At 43.3% G+C, this 23,912-nt stretch overlaps 1 protein-coding gene and 1 long non-coding RNA gene across 10 annotated transcripts in view; one reads left to right on the top strand and one right to left on the bottom strand.

The window, feature by feature from the left end:
• TLN2 (talin 2) overlaps positions 1–23,912 on the bottom strand; it is a 458,983-nt gene that overhangs the window by 194,104 nt on the left and 240,967 nt on the right. For 6 of the 8 annotated variants that reach the window (XM_032297261.1, XM_032297255.1, XM_032297258.1 and 3 more), the window contains 2 exons: positions 3,593–3,760; positions 736–833 (listed from right to left, as the gene is read on the bottom strand). In XM_032297261.1, the coding sequence (XP_032153152.1) occupies positions 736–833; positions 3,593–3,728 (234 nt within the window). In that variant the 5' untranslated portion in view covers positions 3,729–3,760. Of the gene's footprint in view, positions 1–735; positions 834–3,592; positions 3,761–23,912 lie in introns of those variants that run through there. The other 2 variants (XM_032297263.1, XM_032297262.1) reach the window with 1 other exon arrangement.
• LOC116564278 lies at positions 832–16,487 on the top strand. 2 transcript variants are annotated; one of them, XR_004274826.1, is made up of 3 exons: positions 832–1,035; positions 11,993–12,095; positions 16,462–16,487. It is a non-coding gene; the product is annotated as an uncharacterized LOC116564278 (long non-coding RNA). The 2 variants fall into 2 exon arrangements; XR_004274825.1 differs by lacking the exon at positions 832–1,035 and adding an exon at positions 10,396–10,597.

The raw sequence follows: 23,912 nt of genomic DNA on the forward strand, positions 1-23,912 counted from the left end.
CCAACAGGGGTGATAATGTTTGGGGGTTATTTTTAAGTAACTTGTTTACTACACTTCCCAAAACTACAACTATGAACTTCCTAAAACTAAACTATTAATTTCCTATTCAAATTGATTAGCATCACATATTTCACTCTTACTTTATGGAATACCCATCAGTCCAATGGGTCCACTCCATCCTACATACCAAAACCCAGTATCTTGGAGGCTAAGCTGAATAAAATGTTTAATACGTTTCTACTCATCAACTCCCCCTACTTCCATAACACGACCATTTTTGTTGTTGCTGTTACTACTGCTGATCATTATTAAACTCACATCTCAAATTGAAGTTTCTTTTTCAAAACCAAAACACTAATATTCACTCTCTAGCTACCGTTAGGGTTACACTTGGTTTTCCCTCTCATCTGTTCTTACTTCCCATCACCAGGCACAGGAATATCTCTTACATACTTACAGTTAAGATGCTATATCTTATCTCACAATTTCCAATTCCAACAATGACAAGTAGAAAGTACTTAAAATACTAACCCTGAACTGCTTCAATCCTTCTACGGAATCTCAAGAATCTGGGTATGTGGCATTTTCTATCAACACCTGGATAGGCCTTACAAAGTACAATGCATCGAACTCTTCATAAGATGCCCTTGAATCAAAATAGTGTAATCATGTTGGCTTCTATGGAAGGCCCAGGGACAAAGAGATGAGAAAACCAAACTGGGATCAGTGGCATACCCCATTCCGCAACATGTAGTAATCCAGTGTTCTGCCTGCTTCCAGCCAAATCCCTTTCCTGGGGTCTTCATCCGAAAGGAACAGTCCATAGTCAGAAGCTGGAATATGAAAAATAGAAGGGAAAGTGGTAATGAAGTCATCACTGACTTCCAGGCCCTGAGCCTGCTGACTCGGCAAGGATGTGGGTGTTCTCCTTCACCAGACAGAAACGTTTCGTTTTGACGACACAAGCAGCCACCGGGGCTGCAGCCGATCTGGAGGAGTAAGAGCTGAGTTGCAGAAGCAATGCCTGCAAATAAGGTCCATGTTTCCTAAAACCAGTGGGCTGCAGTTGTGCCTAAAATGTAGGAAAATTTAGAAGCAGTCTAAATTTCTTTCTAACTGAATTTGAGCTTGTTCTTCATATCTTGCTATAAAAACCAGACCAACATTCCATGGAGAATAACAAGACAGCAGTGAAGAAACTAAGGAAGTGACCACCTATGCCCAGGTCCACTCAGGCCAGTGGGAACAAATGAAGCCTTTATGTCTCAAGTGACCCCTCCATCATCCCAACTGAGCAGTCTAAAAGAGAGGCAGGAGTTCCTTGTGAGATGAGGCCTCTGCCCCTTACTACCACCAAGTTATATAAAAGGTACACAATTAAATTTGGTTTTCTCTGCAGGAACCCCTTAATCTGACATAAAAAATATGAGGTTGGGGGAGAGATAGGAGAGGAGCAGTACCATTTCCTCCCTCAAAATTTCTCTTTCTTCTCAGAGCCCCAGATGAGGGTAAGAGCTCCTGCTGTTTCTTAGAAAAGCAACTTCACCGGTACTACATAGCAATCAAGCTCCCTACCCACCACGACAAAAAAAATCGGAAAGAAAAACAACAGAAAAAGGGAATAGAAAAGTAAAGGCACCAGAAATGACTGGAAACAGAGTAAGGTTAGGGATGTAGCAAACCTTATTTCTGGGTAATCTAGCAACAACACAGTATTATTAATAACATAAACAATGTTTTAATGGCCAGGGGCGTGGTGGATCATGCCTATAATCCCAGCACTTTGAGAGGCTGAGGCAGATGGATCAGTTGAGCACAGGCGTTTCAGACCAGACTGGGCAACATGGTGAAACCCCATCTCTACTAAAAAGGCAATATTAGCCAATATTAGCCAGGTAGTGGTTCGTGCCTGTAATCCCAGCTACTCAGGAGGCTGAGGCAGGAGAATCACTTGAACCTGGGAGGCAGAGGTTGCAGTAAGCCAAGATCACACCACTGCACTCAAGCCTGGACAGCAAGAGCAAAACTCTGTCTCAAAAAAAAATAAGCCAGGTATGGTGGCAGGTGCCTGTAATGCCAGCTACTCGAGAAGCTGAGGCAGGAGAATCGCTTGAACCCAGGAGGTGGAGGTTGCAGTGAACCGAGATTGTGCCACTGCACTCCAGCCTGGGTGACAGAGTAAGACTGTGTCACAAAGAAAAAAAAAATAGTTATAAAGTGTATTAAATGACATAGAGATGAGACAATTGTTAAATACTGAAAAGAAAAAAAATCATGGAACTCTAAAGATATTCTGTCCTCAGAATGCTTCATGGTTGTCTTCAAATTCCCCCACATTTTTTGTAGTCTACAAAAATTAGCCGGGTGTGGTGGCATGGGTACCTGTAGTCCTAGTTATTCAGGAGGCTGAGACGAGACTACAGTGAAATCTGATGGGGCCACTGCACTCCAGCCTCAGTGACAGAGCAAGATAGTGTCTCAAAAAATAACACTAATAACAATATGTTTTAGACCAAAAAGAATTTTATGAAAAGCAGATTTTTCAAGATCTTTGTGTATTTATAATTACCCTTGTTGTGATGTTTGAATTTTATTCTTCCTTTTTTGGGGTCTCTCTTTTTTGACAGTCTCGCTCCAACAGCGAGGCTGGAGTGCAGTGGCTAGATCATGGCTCACAGCAGCCATCAACTCCTGGGTTGAAGCTACTTTCCCACCTCGACTTCCCCAATAGCTGAGACTACAGGCACATACCACCACACTCAGCTAATGTTTCAGACTTTAGTATAGAGAGAGTTTCACCCTGGTGCCTAGACTGGTCTGTAACTCCCAGGCTTAAGTGATCTTCCCGCCTTGGCCTCACAAAGTGCTTGGATTACAGGTGTGAACTACCATGCTTGGCCTGCTCTTTTCATTTTTAAGGTAAGTTTTACCCCACTTTCACACTTAAGATTTATTGATTTGGAAGGGACGTAATTTCTCAACTGCCTGTCAAATAAACACTAAATAATGGAAAGACACATAGAAGACAAAGGGAAGGGGAAAATAAAATGGCACAAGTGGCTTTTGTTTAAACTCAGATTAATGGGCATGAGTGATTCAGCCAAGCTTAAAACAAAACATATCTCACACAAGTCTTTCTTTAAAGATTTGAGATAAAATTTATAACGTCCCTGCAAAAAAATTTGAAATGTAATACCTGCCCTGGATTCCAATGGCAGTGGAAAGCGTTCATGCATGGGAAACAGGGCTTAGGATATACACCGCCAATATTGTTAGGGCAGCTTCATTTGTTCTTTCTTGGGACAATGAGACGATATATGAGAACGTGATCTGTAAGCTGCAGAGCACAATCCTAATGTATGGGAGGGTCCAGTTGCTGGGTACAACGACAGTGATGACTCCGGGGTGGGCATGGTCATTGTCATCACGAGTCTCACATAAGAAGGAGGCAGTTACTGATCTAAGAAGGTATTTCACTTGAAATATATGCGCTAATAGGCTTGTGTACCACTTGGAGCCTCTGTCTCTTTAGCAAATAAGTGAAAAACACGCAAACACACTTTAAGAAGCCAGTAAATAACCCATGACCTACCTTGCCCAGTTTGTGCCTCAGGTACCCGTTCCCTAATGACTCGACACGCATCATACACAGCTGTAGATGGTTCAAACTGCATGGTCTTCACCACGTTGCAGTGGCGGACACAAATCTTTAAGGACAGGGCTACCATTTTCCTAGATGATGTGGACAGTCTCACAATGTCTGAAAAACACAAAGAGACAAACCCTGACATTCACGATAATAATTTGTTTTGGGGGGTAAAAAAAAAACACTGGACTTTACAATCAACTTTAAACATGGAAAGGGAATGAAACAGTAAACAAAAGAGTACTTTAGGTACAAAACAAATTTTAAAACTCAATTTTGAAAAATTTAAAGGAGGATAATAGCAGCATATCGGCTAAGAGTTATTACTAGAGGATGACAAGCAGAACTCCTGAAGAGGAGGGAGCTCCAGATGTTCACTGCCCCTCCCTCTGACTAGTCCCACACCTTGGAGTTTCTGAGAGAAGGTCCCGGGAATGGAATTTCCGGGTTAATGTCCCCAGTGCAAGAGGCAGAGAGCCTTGGGAGCCTATGACTGGGTCATGAAGACAGCCTCAGTTCCCTGGGTTCCCTCAGTTCCTGGGTACACAGAAAAATCAGGGAGGCCCTCTCAAATGTTCCTCTTGGCACATGAACTCCACCACCCACCTACCAGAAGCCTTGGCTTCCGGGCCCAGCTCCATCACTAAGAGCCTGTGTCAATCTGAGAAAGTCACTTTGGCCACTCTGCCTCAGTTTCTTCACAAATAAAGTGGCCATAATGATATTGGGCCTGCACAGTGCCTAAAATAGAATCCCAAGGGGAGATCAACATAAGGCCAGAGAGGCCAATATTAAATCCAAAGGGACCAAGCAGCTTCACGTGATTGGGGTCTCAAAGGGAATAAAATGCCAACTCAATTCTAATTTGGTTTAGATAAACTATGGAGGTATTTTGTTTCTTGTGCAGTTCAACAGTTTTAGAAAATACACAGATGGCTGGGTGCAGTGGCTCACACCTGTAATCCCAGCACTTTGAAAGGCTGAGCCAGGTGGATCACCTGAGGTCAGGGGTTTGAGACCAGCCTGCCCAACATGGTGAAACCCTGTCTCTATTAAAAATATAGCCTGGCATGGTGGCATGCACCTGTAATCCCAGCTACTTAGGAGGCTGAGGCAGGAGAATCAACTTGAATCCAGGACACGGTGGTTGCAGTGAGCTGAGATTGTGCCACTTCACTCTAGTCTGGGCAACAGTGCAAGACAGACTATGTCTCAAAAAGAAAAACAAAAAGAAAGGAAAAGTTTAGGCTAAGTTTGAATTAATTCATAAATGCTTTCTTTTAAAAATGTAAATTTAGCTCTGTCTAAAAAAATAAAAAAGTTCAACAGTTTAGTGCTTTTCCTTTGAGTTGGTGGCTCATGGAGTTATTTCCAGTATCTGCTCTATTTCATGGCCAGAAACTTACCTGTCCCCTCTTCATTTAACCCAAGCCAGCCTCTATCAAATATACCCGTTGGGCACAACAGAGACAGAAAGAAACCTATATCACAAGTGCTCTTTATTTTGTGCCTGAAGAACCAACTCAGACATAGCCAGCTGAGTATCATCCTAGCAAGCAAAACAAGGTCCGTTCTGGTTACTAGCTAATAGAATCTTAGAGCCGTCCAGATAACATCAATCCAAAGGCATTTCAACCTCACTCTCTCTTTCCGGTGTTTTATTAGAGAACCTGCAAGTAGTTAAGCCTGGACTCCAGCTTCCTCCCAAGTAAGAAGGCAAGTGCTAGGAGGCAATGAGACGGCCACAAAGCAGAGGGAACAACAGGCTGCTCAGGCCCAGACAGTGCAGCGGTGGCTCCAGGGTCTCAGCTCAACACGCTTGATTGCTGGCTTCCTAACAACAGGTGGCTGGGTCACTTGGACACAGGAGATGTTTTTCAACAGATGCTCTGGCAAATTCGGGCATGGTTTACACAGTCTCACAAAGCAAGCTTTCAGGCCGTCCAACTGTAATGTCATTCTGACCCATGCTTGCATTCCGAAAGAATTTTGCCATGAAAATTGTGAAACTATTCCTTAGTTGAGAAATGTCAGGATATACTCCTCAATAAACAACAGCAGTGTTCACTGGGAATCTGCCTAAAAGTGAATTAATTAACTACAGCCTAGGCAGCGGCTGGATTGCTGACACCGCAGAGGGGTTCAAAATATCTGGCAATGCCTACCTGCGGTCTCGAGGACTTTTAAAGCCATATGCAAAAGCTTTCCCTACTGCTCTCTTTATAGACCGAGTTAAACCAGCAGCTCCCCAGTTGGGGGAAATAAAACTTAAACTCTAGAGATAAATAGACGAATTTGCTGTGATGAAGATCATTCCATGGGCTACTCTGTCCCCTAGGGGCTGGTGACAATTGCTAAAATCCATAAGCTTCACTGGCAGTAAGAGTCAGTGAGGAAAGCCGCAGAGCTCCATGCTGTCCTGGATGCTGTTTATGGGATGCATCAGAGAAGATGGGACGCCTAATATCTTCTGTTCCCTGGGAAAAGTAAGAGTTTTAAGTGTTGCTGCGTGAAGTCTGCCCTTCCCAGGCTAAAAACTGAGCTTTCTGAAGGGCAAATAAATGGTCCCCTAACTATGCCGAGAGAGATTCCATCCAAGGCAAGACAGAGCTCGGACATGGACCCGAGAGCCAAATGTAACAGCAGGACCTAATACTGGAGGTCAGAAGGAAGTGGAAGACACACAGGGGAGCAAAGAGAAAAAGCGCCAAAAGGGGCAGCAGAATTGGAGGGAGCTCTGCAGGGCACGGAGAGGCGCCTGGGGCTGAGGGGTCCACCACGTGCACAGGAGAGCGGTTCTGGGAGCTGAGAAGCAGGCAGGAAGCAGAGAAGCAGAAACAGGACATGAGGAAAACCTCTGTCCAAAAACAACTGAGAAAGCCTGCTGGGGACAAAGATTTGGAGGTGAGTTTCTTTAGAGGTATCAGTGAAGAGGTGGAATAGAGAACTGAGCGCAAAGATGGCAAGAGAACTGGGTGGGAGGGGCTAGAAAGACTCTAGGGAGTGAGGGAGAGCGAGAGGAAACCTAATGACTCAGTCCTGGGGACAACATTCTGAATTGGAAGAGAAGGAATTGGCAAAGGAGGTGCAGAAGTAAGTGAGGGAAGAGAATAGACAGAGGGTGGAATCCAGGAGAAAGTACATCAAACAGAAGGGAGAGATCAACTGGGCTCACTGCTGGTCACAGGTCAGGTAGGATGCAACCGAGACATCACAATTGAATCCAGCAAATTGGAGAGCTTGTGGGGTGGGGGGCAGAGTGTGGAGTAGCCAGTTCAGGAGAGAGATGAAAGAGAGTTGGCACAGCAGGTGTGGACTTGTCTCCTAAGCAGGTATGCTAGGAGGGAACAGAGGAACAGGCAGTAGCTCAGATGTATGCTTTTAACACTTTGTATCCAAAGGTGCACATCACATGGTTGCTGTAAACTCCATAGGGAAGTTATCTACATAGACATGGTTTCCACCTTATTATGGTCTTAGAGACAGTCTGGGGCTAGCCAAGTACCCTTCCTCACCATACACAAGCTCTATTCTGCGCCAGGTACACATGGGTGCCCCAGGTCTATTGCAGAGAAGGCGAGTGGCTAAGTCTAGGTTCACAGAAAGGACCCTGTGTGTGGAGTTTACACTGCAGGCTCAGTTCCAGGCCTGCTGATACTTTGGACCTCTGGACCTGTCACTTCCCCTCTGCTGCCCTCAGAGAATAGGAGGTAGCCTGCTCCCACAGAAGGAGCTTCGTAACAGATATTGAACACTTGGCCAACTATTCCTGCTGGATCCACAGTCTCCTCATCCTTACATCTCACGAGGGGGCAGGGCATGAAATGGAGGGTAGTTCAGGGTAGGTGTTCAACAGACAAGGAAAGCTACGTTCACTATGAGACTTGTGGCCTCAACTTTTTTTTTATCACCCAAAAACAACTATTGCAATAAAGCATGACAGGAACACAATATACCAAAATAATAATAATAATAATAATAATAATAATAACAGTGGAAACCAAACTAGTTATTCTTACAGAGCACTGCACGTGGGTCCAAGACTAAAAGGTCCCAGTGTCGCTGTCTCACTTCTGGCTCCGCTTTATTAAGCTTCAGTTCTTTCAAGCTTGAGATAAGGCCAACAACTGACTTCCCAGGAATGTCTTTAAAAGGCCAATATTTTGTAATCTACACCAATATATTTAAAGACAAGGTATTTTAATTATTATCATGCAAGATGGTCACTGACATAGGGAAACCTAGATGAGCTCTGAAATCAAAGTACATGGGATTTATTCACCATCCCACAAGAACCACAGCAATGAGCTGTTTCTAGCACCACTCAAAACAAAATGAGATGCTGGCAAAACAGACACTCGTTGGAATCAAGTACCATGACTTACCCTATGGCAAAAAGAAGTAGGATTAAGGCCGGGTGCAATGGCTCACACCTGTAATCCCAACACTTTGGGAGACTGAGGCAGGTGGATCACCTGAGGTCAGGAGTTCGAGACCAGCCTGGCCCACATGGCAAAACCCCAAATCCTCTAAAAATACAAAAATTAGCCGGGTGTGGCAGTGGGCCTCTGTAATCCCAGCTACTTGGGAGGCTGAGGCAGGAGAATCACTTGAATCTGGAAGGAGAAGGTGGCAGTGAGCAGAGATCGCACCACTGCACTCCAGCCTGGGTGACAGCAAGACTCTATCTCAAAAACAAACAAACTAACAACAGCAGCAACAACAAAAACAAAGAAAATAGAACTAGAACATATAGCAACCTAGAAATGTGGACTAAAGATGAGTGTGCATTTTCCATACTTGTAAGAAATTTAACTGTACTTCCACTAAAACCCTGAGAAAATGAGGCAGCTCAGACAATACACTTCGATAAAGATTTGTGCTCCTTGTCCACGGTGATGTTTTCAGGGCAGCACAGCCTGCAAGTGGTCCTGGCCCCTGCTTTTCTGTACCCTAACCCTCTCTGGGCTTTTCATGGTACAGACTCGGAGGCTAGGAGAGCTGATCAGGTTTCCTTTTGCAGTTTGGCTGCATGGAAGTTCAGAGCCAAATCTGTGTTCAATTTCTTGCAGTGTTGTTATAGTCTAATCCCTTTTTCTATTGTATGATCTTATTATTGTTCGTTTCTCCTTTATCCCAATTTGAATGACTGCTATCTTACTGAAAATCGTCTTTTTTTGTTGTTGTTGTTGTTGTTTTTGCTCAAAGACTGAGTATAAATTCATGAAACCTGCCCTGTGTTTGTTTTCATAATCTTGTCTCGCTCTGACCATTTCTGCCCTCACTGTATGTGCAAAGGTTGTCTGAACCAACACAAAGCCTTTCTGTAGTTTCCCTTGTGGAAGTGGAGCCGATGGAACCAGTGGTGAAACCCAGACATTCTTCTTTTAGAATACACAGTTTTCAGTCCCATTGAGCTGTAAACAGCCCAGGATGATGGTCGCAGCGTAGGCTGCCCAGGCTCACCCTGGTTCATCCCAGGACAAACAAGTTCAGCTCCAGCAGAGGCTTCCTCCTCTTCAAAATAAATGTTTCATTGGTCAAGATGAGCTGCCTCCCCTTGGATCTCTGCCTATAAGAGAGGACCTCAAAGTGCCCCGACTCCACCTGCCTTACCAGCTGCATGATCTGAGCTGGTCACTTAACTGCCATCTGCCTCAGTCTCCTCCTCTACAAAATGGGAAAGAAAAACAGATCTGTCTATAAGATTGCTAGACAATTAAATGAGTCAAAGGCACAGAGAAAAGGCTAGGTAAGGGGCTTATTATTTTTATTAACATTAGTCATGGGAGTTGCATGACTAATGTCAATGGGAGTTGTTTCAGAAACACTGAAATCAGCATACTGGATTTGGCCACTATCTGAGCTATAAACATCATTTATTGTTTATTTTGTATCTATTATGTACTAGATACTGTAACAGGCATTAGGGAGCAAAGACAGATACAATTCCTGTCTACATGGAGCTCACCTTCTGGTTAGCCCTTTATTCACTTACATAAATATAGTTCCTGTGAGTTGGGCGCAGTGGCTCACACCTGTAATCCTAGTACTTTGGGAGGTTGAGGTGGGCGGATTACCTGAGGTCAGAAGTTCAAGACCAGCCTGGCCAACACGATGAAAACTCCATCTCCACTAAAAATACAAAACTTAGCCAGGCATGGTGGCACATGCCTGTAATCCCAGCTACCCAGGAGTCTGAGGCAGGACAATCACTGGAACCTGGGAGGCAGAGGTTGCAGTGAGCTGACATCATGCCACTGTACTACAGTCTGAGCAACAAAGCCAGACTCCATCTCAAAAAAATAAATAAAAATTAAAGATAAATAAATATAGTTCCTGTTTCTATTCTTATTCCAGTCATACAACATGCTATTCCTAAACACAGAACTATCCGAGGATGAGCTGTGAGGCTGTGTGTGCATGTGGAGCAGCTAACTCCTACAGCACCTAGGCTGTTCTCTGGGAGGTCACTTAGCTTCCCCCAACCCAAGAGTTCAAGAGGGAAAAATCCCTCACCCTGTGGGGCAAGGCTGGCATTACTATCAGCTTCCACCCTGGGACTTGTTCATGAGCTCTGCCTGGGGCAACTTAGAGGAGGCACAATGGGGGCTCTGCACACTCCTGTGTAATGCAGGGATTTGTACCCACCTGGCAAGACCAGAGGGACAGGCCACCATACCTCAGTGGGGCCTTGGATGTCCACAAGAGTAAGAGCTGGCCACCATTCCCCTCTTCTCTCGGCCTCCAGCCACTGACTCTCCCCTGTGGCCTCTTGGGAGGACCTCTGTGCCCAATTTTGGACGGCTGTACTTGCTATATTCATGTGTTTACACCTCAATCTCCTGGGAACAATTCGGCTCTCTCAAAGAAATGCCAAGGAAAGAGCTTCCCCTTCTCCACTCCCTACCTCTCCTCTACAAGGAAGGAAGAGAAGTATCTCCTCTGCAGGTAAGAACCCGTCGTGCACTGGGTCACTGCTACCCAGAAGTGCTGCAAATGCCAAAGCCAGGGTCTTGCCCTCCATCTCGCTCTGCAGGACAGTCCTGGCTCAGGTACCCTGGGGAGCCAGGTATTTTTAATTTAAGGAGGGATCAGGAGGGAAGGAAGCAGAGCATCCCATTTGATCTCATCCTCTAGGTTTACTATGGAGCCACATTTCCTGCAAGTTACCGAGGCCCTCCATAATAATGTTGTCAACCTACTGGGCCCTAGATATCTCTTCCCAACTGGTGGGAACCCAGAGGGCAGGGCCTGAGTGGAGAGGCTGCCCTAGTCTCTGTATCCACACCTGAGAGCGCTCCATGCCATAGTAAGCTCAGGAAAAGCAGCAATGAACACAGCTGATATGATTTTTTTTCCATGTAGCTCACAGCCACTTAGAATAGGACCAGGACAGCTAAGCTCCCATCTGCAGCCAGAGTGGGGAGACCAGAAAAACTAGAGAGAACATTTATGTAAGAATCCCTCTTGAGTTCTCCCTCATGGAGGCAAGAGATGCCAGGACTATTGTTTGAACACTTCAACTAGAAATAACCGTCATTAAAAGTCAAGTGGTACGTGAGCAAAGGAGAAATAATTAACCACCCATACAGGTGTAAACTTAGCAGCAGGCCATGCAGCTCAGTAAAAATTCGAGCCAAGTTGTTGCTCCCAGGGCTGTTTTGCTAACCCCTTATATCCCTAAGTAACCTGTAGGGCCACCACAGTCCCCAATATAGCAGCAGTAAGATATATATGTAGTGTCAGGAATACATTTGCCGTTAGAAGTCCATCTCCCCTGCTGGCCTCAGAAAGCAGTAACTGCATCGTTAGAGTCACCTTTGTATTTCAAGGCCTTGCACAGTGCCCAGCATACAGTAGGTGGTCAATAAATATTTGTGGAATTAATACATACTCCATGAAAAGATTTAACCAGATTTCCCCCTAAATTAGCCATTAGGAATTATCCACACTAATATCACAACTAAAGGATGAACAGAGAGCCAACATCCAGCAGACCAAGTTATGTCTACTCAAGAACAGCCTGCTCCAGACACCACAGATGCTGAACCTCATGGCTGACAAGATGAAGTTCTCCAAATGAGAATTCATATGAACAACTCAAAAAAAGAACCAAGCCACCTCAGTCGGAAATAACTGGAAGCTCCCTAAGGGCAAACACCATGTATACTGCTCACAATCAAGTGCCTGCCACAGAGAAGGGCTCAATACTTATTTATATTTAACTCATGAATGGGGTGGGGAGAAGTCAGCATTTCTAGCCTCCACTAAGAACCAGAGTGCCCTCAACATGGAATACAAGAATGATGAGAAAAGATCCTTGATATTATTTTCCATTTTCAGGTGAAGAAACTAAAACCTCGAGATCAAGAGACCTTCCCAAAGGTCACACACACTGCTAAAAAACCGCAGCCAGACCCTCTCATACTGCCACAGTGTAGAGAAGGTATGCACACGGTTGATTAGAGCCCTCCCAGGATCCCTCCAAGTTACCCCCCGCCCCCGTTGCCAGGTAGTTCTTGGCACTGGCACCTGAAATTCCATCATTAAATATATTGTTGGTCATAAAAATTTGTCCCCAGTTAAACTTTGCTATAAAAGTGGATATGTGCATTTGCTACCTATCACTGTCATAGAAATGGTAAGTTTCAGAACCCTCCAGGCAACTTAGCTGAGCTCTGCCCTTCATTACAGAGGATGCCTAATTAAGAGGAAATTCTGCTGAGGAAGGGGTAGTGTGCTACAGAACACAGCAGAACTCTGGCAGTGAGCAGGCGAGTACAAAAAAAGGACTTGCTGAGAGAGAGGGGGGCCAACGCCTACGCTCTCACAGTTTTATGATTTTGCCTAGAGCTGATCTTTAATGCACACAGAACATTTTGAAATGTATGGACAGTCAGGTTCAAGCTGCTTAGCCCGAAGGACCAAGGCCCCCACCCACCATCCAGCCTTATCTACCCTGCTTCCCATCTCCTATGCACACCATAAGAATCCTCCATACTAATGAAATGGATGATTTTTCAATCCCTGCAAAACTGCTTCAATTATTTCAGACTGTGTATCTGAAACGTTACCACCCTCTGCTCCAGGTCCTCTGTTACCCCTCAAGCCCAGCATCCAGCTTTGCTTCTATAAACTAGCCTTTTGGCTGGGTGCAGTGGCTCACGCCTATAATCCCAGCATTTTGGGAGGCCGAGGCAGGCAGATCACAAGGTCAGCAGTTCAAGACCAGTCTAACCAACATGGTGAAACTAAAATACAAAAATAAGCTGGACAGAGTGGCACGCGCCTGTAATCCCGGCTACCCAGGAGGCTGAGACAGAAGAATTGCTTAAACCCAGGAAGCGGAGGTTGCAGTGGGCCAAGATTGTGCCACTACACTCCAGCCTAGGTGACACAGCGAGACTCCGTCTCAAAAATAAATAAATAAATAAATAAATAAGCCTTTTTTAAAAAAAAAAAAAAAAAAAAAAAAAAGAGTCTTGCTCTGTTGCCCCTGCCAGAGTTCACTGGCGCCATCTTGGCTTCCTGCAACCTCCACCTCCTGGGTTCAAGTGATTCTCCTGCCTCGGCCTCCTGAGTAGCTGGGATTACAGGCACGTGCCACCACACCCGGCTGATTTTTTTTGTATTTTTAGTAGAGACAGGGTTTCATGACGTTGGCCAGGCTGGTCTCGAATGGCTGACCTCATGATCCACCCACCTCAGCCTCCCAAAGTGCTAGGATTATAGGCCTGAGCCACCGCACCCGGCCTAAACTAGTCTTTAAACCCTGCCCCAACAAGCAAGGATCCATCTCCTCCCCTCAACTCTCAGAGCACTCAGCTGTGACCTTGCTCCAACACCAGCCCTCCTGGCCTGCGTCACCACTGAAACAAACAGGAGATGCTATCACCTGATGACCACTCAGCACTGAAGCGCTCCATGGCACTTCCATGTATGTCTTGTCACTGATTATGATCAACAGGCCAGCAAGTTAAAAAGATTTTGGATTTTTCTGCACCCCCTTTCATAGATAAAAACAGAGGTTCTGGGAAGGTATGTGAATTCCTGGCCTGTGTGTGGAAGTTACTGTCATTTTTTGTCGAACCATAAGAAGGCTGTGTCAGCTCTCCAGCAATCTCACTATTCCCCTGTGGTTGCCAAGACAGCTGAATAAATCATTGAGACATCTCAGTCCTTCTGGAGTCTACCTTTCAGATCTGCTATTTTCCTCCTCTTGTTAAAAGCTTCAGAAAGAAGGCGGCTCTAAACTGAACTCTGACTTTGAATTCTTTTATACATTAACTTATTCAAATGATTGAAAATAGGCTGTTTACAAAAGTAGATACAATAAAAATATAAAAGGTCAGGTCCGGGAAAAAAATAGAAGAAAAATAAAAGTGAAGGTCAAGACCAGGTGAACTATGAATTATTTACCATTTGTCTAGATAACAGGGAATAACTCATCCCATTACTTGTTTTTGCTGACCCTTGGTGGTTAGCCTATAAAATCTCAGGAAGGCATATTCTGCAGGCTCCTGCTGAGGCCGAGCTACACGAGCTTTGTCATTAAGGCACTCACCACTGTGATGAGCACAGGTATACTTGGTTTTCGCTTGGGGGTGGAGGGAACTGTGATCTACAGTAATGGGGAGGGAATTCAGTGTTTTCTTCCAGACTGAACCTGGAAGAATGACTGAGGAGAACTGCGCACGATTTTCTTCTCAAGTGACTCTCTTTATGCTGTGCTTAATTTGATACTGAGACAGTGTGGCCCCCACTAAAGAACATCTACTAAAAGCAGCACGGATTTGGGCTGCCAAGGCAAATCTACATTATCATGTTTGCTTTCACCTAAAAAAATGGAAGAATCTTGCGCTTCCTCTTTCCATTTCCTTCCCCTGCAAGGACCAGTGAAGAAAAGGCTGAAAACCCACACCATGCATGACTCAAAAAGGCAACAAGCACATTTTTTGACTTGGGCAAATTTTTCTTGATTTTGAAGAAAAAAATGAAAGAAAATTAAAACATATTTTTGCCACTTATCTATGTTAATCCATTAACCACAAATCAGAAGGACCTAAAAATCTGGCATATATTTGGAGAACTGAAACAAATCAAGAAACCTGCCTAAACTTTCCATTTATGTAGACTCAAGTCCATCAGCATATCATCACATTACCAATCCAGCAGTCACAGACTGAACAGGATTTTCCAAAGGGTCCTCATTTCCTACCACCACTCATGCCAAGATCACCCCCATTTTATACCTAAAAATGTGCAATGTTTCAGTTAACTTATATACATATTTAAAAAAAATTTTTTTAAGTACATAATAGCAGCTAACATATGTAAGTGATTATGTGCCTGGCACTGAGGCTAAGCCCTTTTTATATTAAGATACTGAATCTTCAACATAACCCCATGCTAAGGGGTTTAGACTTCACCCTAGCAGGACAACCCAAACAGAACAGTTAAGTGAACTTGACCAAAGCCATGGATTTGGGGGTTCTGCCTTCTAATGTGTGCTGTTTAAAACGCAAGGGAACATGGAGAAATCAATACAGTGCTTGTGCCAGGAATACAGTAAAATGGGAAAAAATGGGTTTTTATTGATAATGTTTTTATTAATAATTGAACTTTCACTTGTTGCATTATTGTATGTCATACACTGAACTAAGCACTTACCTAATGATTCTGGAAAATCATTAGGTGAGGGAGATCCTATTAACCCTAGATAAATTAGGCTTAATACAGATTATGTCTCGTAAGTAACAGGCAAACACAAGAGCAAAGGAAGGTTTAACCCAGGTCTATCTGAATCTAGACTTCCATGTCTGGCCCCACCCCACTCAAAGATAAATACCGCTAACATCTGGCCACATTTCCTGCTAATGTATATGCATTATTTTATGTAGTTGAGATTATACACTCTATATAATTCTATAACCTAAGTTCTCCCTATTCTAATTACATATTTTCCCACTGTACTGCAAACTCTTTACATTGTTTTTAATAAATAAATAATGTAAATAAGGCCCCACAATTTAATAGCTGTATCTTTTTTTGCATATATCAACTATTTGCAAGTTTTTCCTATTATAAATAAGGATGCAATAAGGATTTTTCTATTTGAAACCTCTTCTGTTTTTTATTTCAGATTACTTTATTAAGCTGAATTTCTTCCTTCTGTTAAAGCAATCATCATTGTCATCAGTATTTTTACAGAGCAATCTAGAAGATACCAAAACAGCAAGAAATAATGAAATCTGAATGTATAGGTATCAGCTGTTTGATTTATGGGTTAACTGAATGAATATGCATTAACAACTGAGAAGGCTAATAATCAATCTAGGTTTTACAGTTTAATCTACCCCACGGAACCATCCTGCTGTCCAGGACTCAAGCTGCAAGGGACCAGACCAAGAGACAGAACTGACAAAGGAATGAACGGGAGAAAAAAGATCTGGCATGGGCAATAAACCAGATTTACAGAAAAGAGGCAGAGAAAAGATAAATGTTTACCATAAATTTTAAAATATACTACAAACGGCAGAAATGACAGAGAGAAGGACTAGACTAGACGTTACTACAGAAAGCCGTGTGGACATGCTTGGTGAGCAGCCATGTGCTGCTTCTTGTAAGCCCAAGTTTTTAGAACTGCCTACCATGTCGAACCCAAATTACAAAAAGGTTATTAACTAAATTGAAGTATGCTGATGATGTAACATTTTCCTATAGTTAATAAAATAAAGCCAGATCAAAAGTTATCAATTTTATCAGTGAGTTACGAGTGAGATTGGTACTATCTTTTTCTTTTTTCTTTTTAGATGGAGTCTCACTGTGTCGTCCAGGCTGGTGTGCAGTGGCATGATCCTGACTCACTGCAAACTCCGCCTCCCGGGTTCCAGCAATTCTCCTGCCTCAGCCTACCAAGTAACTGGGACTATAGGCACGTGCCACCACACCTGGCTCATTTTTTTTATTTTTAGTGGAGACGGGTTTTCACCCTGTTAGCCAGGATGGTCTTGATCTTCTGACCTCGTGATCTGCCCGCCTTGGCCTCCCAAAGTGCTGGGATTACAGGCATGAGCCACTGTACCTGGCTATAAGATTTGTATTTTCAAATAGCAAAAAACAAATCAAATTGCAGTCTGTACACATACATGTAAGTTCATCAAAAGCACAAGGAAGAAACCAAAATGACCCCATGACAGATGACATGAAACGATGAATTCCCAATAGCACAGTTCAGGATAGTATTCTAAAGGACTGTTTTAAGATAATGTCACATTTGTTATCTGCACAACCTGGACTTATTCTTGGAAAACAATTCCGAAGACAAACATAAAACTTAAGAGAAAGCTGGAAAAATAACAGAATACCAATGCACAGACCAATCAGAGAGAGACAGGGACAAAAGAGAATTCCCAAAGAAACAGCAGGACTAAAGAATTTCCTGACTTGGAGAGGGGCAGCATCAATGGGAATTTGTGCTACAATCATGTGTCATCTAACAGCACCAGTATCTATAAAATTGATATTCAGCTTGTCCTCCAACAGCGCACCTACCTTAGTGTTATGGGCTGAACTGTGTTTCTTCCAAAATTCATATGTTAAGGTCCTAACCCCCAGGACTTCAGACTGCTATCTTATTTGAAGATGGCACCTTTACAGAGGCAATCAGGTTAAAACAAGGTCATTAGGGTGGGACATAATCCAAAATTACCGTTATCCTTATAAGAAGGAGAAACTTGGACACAGACCCACAGGAACTATGATGTAAAGAGGACAGAAGATGGCCATCTACAAGCCACAAGAGAGGCCTGGAACAGATCCTTCCCTCACAGCCTTCAGAGGGAACCAACCTTGCTGCCACCATGACCTTGAACTTCTAGCCTCCAGAACTGTGAGACAACACATTTTTGTTACTTAAGCCACTCAGTTAGTGGTATTTTGTTAGGGGACAGCCCTGGCAAACTAATCTATTTAGCCAGACTACATATGACCCAGTTAGGATTTTAATCAGTACGATAAGCCTAAATGTAGTTCTTTCGACACAAAATGGCAAAGAGTTACAGTTAAATGTAAGTGGTAATCAGCAGAACCATTATAAACATGTGTATGAATACATAAATATAGGCATAGCTGGGGCTCATGCCTATAATTCCATTGACTTAAAGGCTGACGTGGGAAGACTGCTTGAGTCGAGAAGTTCAAGACCAGCCTGGGCAACATAGCAAGACTCTGTCTCTACACGGATTTTTTAAATATAAAAGCTAGCCGTGCATGGTGGTGTGCACCTGTAGTCCTAGGTGTACTCAGGAGGCTAAGGCAGGAGGATGGTCTGAGCTCAGGAGATCAAGGCTGCAGTGAGCTATGATCATTATCACTGCACTGCAGCCTGGGTAACAGAGCAAGACATCATCTCTAAAACAAATAAATATAAGCACAGATGCAGGTGCTGGTGTAGACAAGGACATACGCATATGCGTATGTGTGTATTGTGCTCAAGGTCACAAAGCTAGCGAGTGCCAGGAGCAGGACTCTAACCTGGGCCTATGTGCCTCCAGGGCCCATGCCTTGCTATAATACCACCATGCTGCACCACCTAACAAAACTACATGGCAATGTAGAAAATACCTGTGATAATGGGACGATATGATTGATGCTGCGTAGAATTTAGGGTGCGTCCAGTCAAGTAGGGAAAAGACTATGTTAGCAAATTTATTAGAGTGGCAGAATAACAGTTTGTTGTTTGTTTTATTTTGGCTCTCGTTATACTGGAATTAAAATAAATTTGGTTACTCTAATACGGATGAAACCAAATGACGGTTTTCCTTGTCAGGTCACTCCTTCATCATATAAAAAGGGATGGGAAGCACCTCTGCGGGGTCTCCCTCCACATTCCACACAACCACCTCGAACTGCAGACCTAAACATGTAAGGCACAGTATCTTGTGGGTACAGAAAATAAGGTTCAGATTCTGGGCCTAGGGGAAGGATGCTAGTCAATCTACATCTGTTTATCAATTACTTACAAAGCACAAGAAACTATGCTGAGTACTTCAGGGAAATAAACTGGATGAAATAAGACTCGTCTTGCATTAAACTCTCACAGCAACTCTCACAGAGAGTTGGCAAGCGCCATGTAGTAGACCAGGCGCTGCTTGTAGAGAGAGGGGCCCTGCCTTGCCCTCCGAGAGCTTCCACTGAGCTCGGGGAGGAAAGCAGCAAGCAGTACAGGGACAAGCCGGGAATAAGCGCCTAAGTCACTTAAAGTCCTTCCAACATCTAAATGATCCTAGGATGATGTCACAGCGCTCGGGGTTCAAGTCGTTAGGAGTTCCTGAGGTTCCTGAAGGGCTCCAAGGTTATTCTAGGGCCTTCTCAACTTTGCCAGGCAAGACTTAAGCGGGTGAGAGTTAGAACAGAAATGGCCTCCAGCACAAGCAAGAGCTGCCCAACCTTACCATCACCCCTCACAGGGACACTAGCCCCCAGCACGAAACCATGTCGTCAGTTAACGGTTGTTGGTTGTTTATTATCACTGGCTGCCTAAAAGCAGCTGCTGAGGCTGTCTAGAAAGCTGTGACAGTAGGTTTGTAAGCAACATCAGCGGGAGAGCACACCTAACTTCTAACTAGCACCCACAGAGGCTTTGGAGCCACTCTCCTCCTGGTGGTCCAATGGCTGCACCTACTGCTATCCTTGTGGGTGCTCACATCACCACAGCTCCCTATGAAACTGAGGTTGACAGATTTTATCATCAGCTATAGAGAGGAGACTACTAAAAAATATCTCACTATAAAACTATCAAGGGCGGGCATGGTGACTCATGCCTATACTCCCAGCTCTTTGAGAGGCCAAGGCAGGAGGATGGCTTGAGTCCAGGAGTTCAACAGCCGGGAAACATAGAGAGACCCTGTCTCTACCAAAAGAAAAAGAAAAAGAAAAAGTGAGAGAGAGAAAGAAAGAGAGGGAGGGAGGGAGGGAGGGAGGGAGGAAGGAAGGAAGGAAGGAAGGAAGGCAGGCAGGCAGGCAGGCAGGCAGGCAGGCAGGCAGATGGGAGGGAGGAAGGGAAGGAGGTGGGAGGAAAGAAGGATCAGGGAGAGAGAGAAAGGGAGAGGGAGAGGGAAAAGAGAGAAGAAAAATACCAAACTTGAAAAAACAGTAGATGAGTGATGATCTGTGTTAGAGAAGGCATCTTGATTTAAGAATCCACTGAGCAAGCTTCCTCTGTTATGGTTCGCAAGTGTCTTCTCCAAGATTCAAGTAGAAACCTAATCCCCAATACAACAGTATTAAGATGTGGGGCCTTTAGGAAGTGATTTGGCTCTGACAAGGCTGAAGTCAGGATAGAGTGGAGGCAGAAAGGAGGAGACAGAGGCTGCAACCTGGGAGGTATGAGAAGCTGTGGAACTCACAGGAAGCTGCAAGCCAACAGTCTATTTTGCTTTTGGGGATCCTTCAATTATATATCCATATTCTCCTGACTGTTACTATCCTGGGTGAGAAAAGGCTAAGTATTTCAATGCCTTAGAAAAAAGTGACTTATTCAAAATAAAAACTCTTTTGAGTTTTCTTCTTTTCTATTTATCTTTTGAAAGACATCTAGAAATTTAAGGGGGTGGGGGGAATGTCTTTTCATTCCCCCCTCACACTCCTCCTCCTCTCTTTAGTGATGAATCTCTTAGTGAACGCATCTGAATGTCAAAAAGAAAAAGACATCTTCTCAGGAAAATATAAATATTTATAGACAGCATTACTCCATCACCCCTGAAATGTTAAACAGAGCTGTTTCTCCATTCTCTTCTTTATTGATTTACTTACATAGTACATAATCAGAAAGCAAAAAAAGGTAATGGTAGAACTCAAATCACCAGGTCACGCATCAAATATATGCAGACCAAAAAACATTCATTAAATCTTGTGACGTATCTCCAGAGAGCAGTAACACAAATAAAAATCAATGTCGGCCGGGTGCGGTGGCTCACACCTGTATTCCCAGCACTTTGGGAGGCCGAGGCGGGCGGATCATGATGTCAGGAGTTTCGAGACCAGTCTGGCCCAGATGGTGAAATCCCATCTATACCAAAAGTACAAAAATCAGCCAGGTGTGGTGGCACGCGCCTGTAATCCCAGCTACTTGGGAGGCAGAGGCAGGGGCAGGAGAATCGCCTGAACCCAGGAGGAGAAGGTTGCAGTGCGTTGAGAGCATGCCACTGCACTCCAGCCTGGGCTACAGAGGGAGACCCCATCTCAAACCAAATAAAAATCAATGTTAAACCCAGCCTTGGACCACTGGAGAATGGCTGCTCAAAGCCCTTCCTCTGTGATGAGATCCCCATGTCTGTGGCACTCCTTCTGCTCCTCTGAGATACGCACTCTTAGGGCTAAGCGCCACCAGTCTGACTGCAGGGCCAGTGGGAACAGAATGGGATGTATTTAAAAGCAAAAATCTTGAGGAGTCAAGTCCTCATTAAGCACCAAAAACGTTTGAGTGGCCCTTCTCAATTTTTTTGGCCAGACAACTTTTAAGGAAGGTGAGTACCTTAGAAGTCATCCAATCTAAAACCCAAGTCTGTTTTCTAGATCTGTCTTCTGATACCTAAAAGTCTGGCTTTACCTAAATTGCCTGTCCTCTTCCCAAGTCATAGCCTACCCAGTAATAAACAAAAACAATGATTAGTTGGTGCCATTTTCCAGTTTTTCCAATAGTTATAAAAAGGCTACTTGTGACAGGAGATGTGACTGTACAGTATTATTAATGATCACTCTGGCAGCTCTTGTTATATATGCTATACAACAGACAATAACCTCACCAAATAAACAAAAAAGATAATTTCCTGACTGTAGAGACACAGACAGAAGAGAGACTCTGGATTAAGAACAATTGAAAGAGGATGTTAAAATGATCTATGCACCCTCAATTACCTTTAAAATGTTCATGGATTTTCTAAGGGATTTTTTTTATACAAAGCTTCAATGTATTCGGACTCTCAGTTTTAAGTGCTGCCCTGGAGTTTTATCCTAATTATTTTAAAATAATTTAACATTTGCCTTTTGTTGGATCCCAAAAACAAAATGTACTCAAAAATATACATTTTGAAGATGAGCAGAAAATATGCAAAGTCAGTATATCAATTATTCTAAAGGGAATCAACATTTCACTGACACATGTTTTGTGCCGGACTCTTGCCAACAAAATAAAACTGCTACCCACCAAGAGCTTATGGCTTAACCTTACATGGCCCTACCTTGGAATATCACGACAACTTTGGAAAATACCTCATTTGGGGGAAAAGCACACAAAACAGACATCAACACAAAAGGGCAGGTCAAAACTAAAAAGCTTTAAAAACAAACTTCACAGGAGGTAACACCAAGACACCTCCTGAAGCTCAGCTTAGGGTTCTTCTCTTAGGGAAAGAATCAACTTGGAATCAGTATAACCTGAGGAACTTTCACAAATGGCTGACATGAAAGCACTATCTCACAGAGAAATGACAACACCATATACTTATCACGTATTACATGACAGGCACACCATATTTATCTTATTTGCTTCATCCAAGGCCACAAAGAACCGGTGACATCAAGGAAGTGGCAGAGCCCAGATGAAGTCCATCACCAAAATTTCCTGTTTTATTTTTTGAAACAAGGTCTCACTCTGTGGCCCAGGCTGGAGTGTGGTGGCGTGATCAAGGCTCACTGCAGCCTCCAGTGGGCTCAAGCGATCCTCCCACCTCAGCCTCCCAAGTAACTGGGACTACAGGCATGTGCCACTATGCCTGGCTAATTTTTGAATTTTTTGTAGAGACAGCATCTCACTACATTGTCCAGGCTGGTCACAAACTCCTGGGCTCAAGCAATCCTTCTGCCTCTCACCTTGGCCTCCCAAAGTGCTGGGATTACAGGTGTGAGACAATGCGCCCAGCCCCACTACCAAATTTTCTGATAAATAAAATAGAAAACTGGGAATTATGCCATCAAATAGGTTAGGTCTCCAAGATTATCTGGGAAAACTTTGCAGGTTACCAGGAATTCCTAGAGTGGAAGAAGGTACATACAGTGCAGTATCATTTCATGACCACATCTCATAAGGTCACCCAGGATTCTCTGCTCTGGTTCTGAGAGCAATATGCAACCTTCTGCTCCAGTGGGTGGTCTCATAACTGGATTATCTTTCCATGCTTGGTACACAGGAATGCTCACCGCTTCTTCTAATCCTACATCTTAATTATGAGGGTCAAAAATGGAGACTTAAAATATAGATCTTTCTCTGAAAAATGTCTTTATTTTACCATAGGCTTAGAAAAAGCATATGGTCTCTACTATAATTCATACGTTTATAATAATTTCATTTAATTAAACAAAAAGTTATTGAAGGGCTATTATACATGATGTTCTATGCGTTTAGTATTATTACAACTTTTGCTCTTGTTTCAAAGGCATTGCGGAAATTATGGTTTTGCCTATACAAGTCATCATGGGATACCTACACAGTGAAATCTGAATCTGCTATGTTAAAAGGCCAGGGAAGCCCTCATAGGTACTTGAAGAGTTTCAAAACTACAACCATTTTAGCTTTACCCCAGAATTACGCAGTAAGTTACCAGTAAAGGAGAAAGAAAATTATAGTCCACACCTTGTTACCTAGACTAAGTAACTGCAATATGAAAATGGAGCAATAACCATCAATTAGCATTACTGTTAATCTTAAGAGTTCTCAAAGAACCTATGTATGTCAATACAATTATGAAATTCTGATTTCTATATTGGGACTCTAGAAAAGGACAATGTTTGCTTCCCATGTTGCCATTCCCTGTGTGATTTCACCCTTTTTGTAATTTTCTCTGTTCAAAATGAAATTCATAGCATGATTAGAATCTTAATGGATTAAATTTCAATGCTAAAACTGCATATGACATAGGCAAAGGAAACAGAACATGAGCCCCACCTGGAAACAATTAAGCGGGGAAAACAAGCAAGCCAAAAATCGTCTAATAAAAATCACTTATTCTGGAAGGTTTAACAAGATGCTTTCTTAAAGGAAAAAAAAAGAAAAGAAAATTTGGAGAAATTAGGAAAGGTAAAGAAAAGTAATGTACTTCACCCTAATGAGGTAACTTCATAATAACCGATTTTTAAAACTCAAATAAATATAGGTAATTCTAGTATAGCTAAGACACAAAACCCTTAGTCTGCATGTGGCAATGCTATTTTGACTTTTACAATAATGTGTCTCACACACAGCAGTTCCATTTCTGTTAGCCTC

Source organism: Sapajus apella, unplaced genomic scaffold (genome assembly GCF_009761245.1).
Source record: "Sapajus apella isolate SASKATOON/1434 unplaced genomic scaffold, GSC_monkey_1.0 scaffold37, whole genome shotgun sequence".
In the NCBI taxonomy this organism is placed as follows: domain Eukaryota; kingdom Metazoa; phylum Chordata; class Mammalia; order Primates; family Cebidae; genus Sapajus; species Sapajus apella.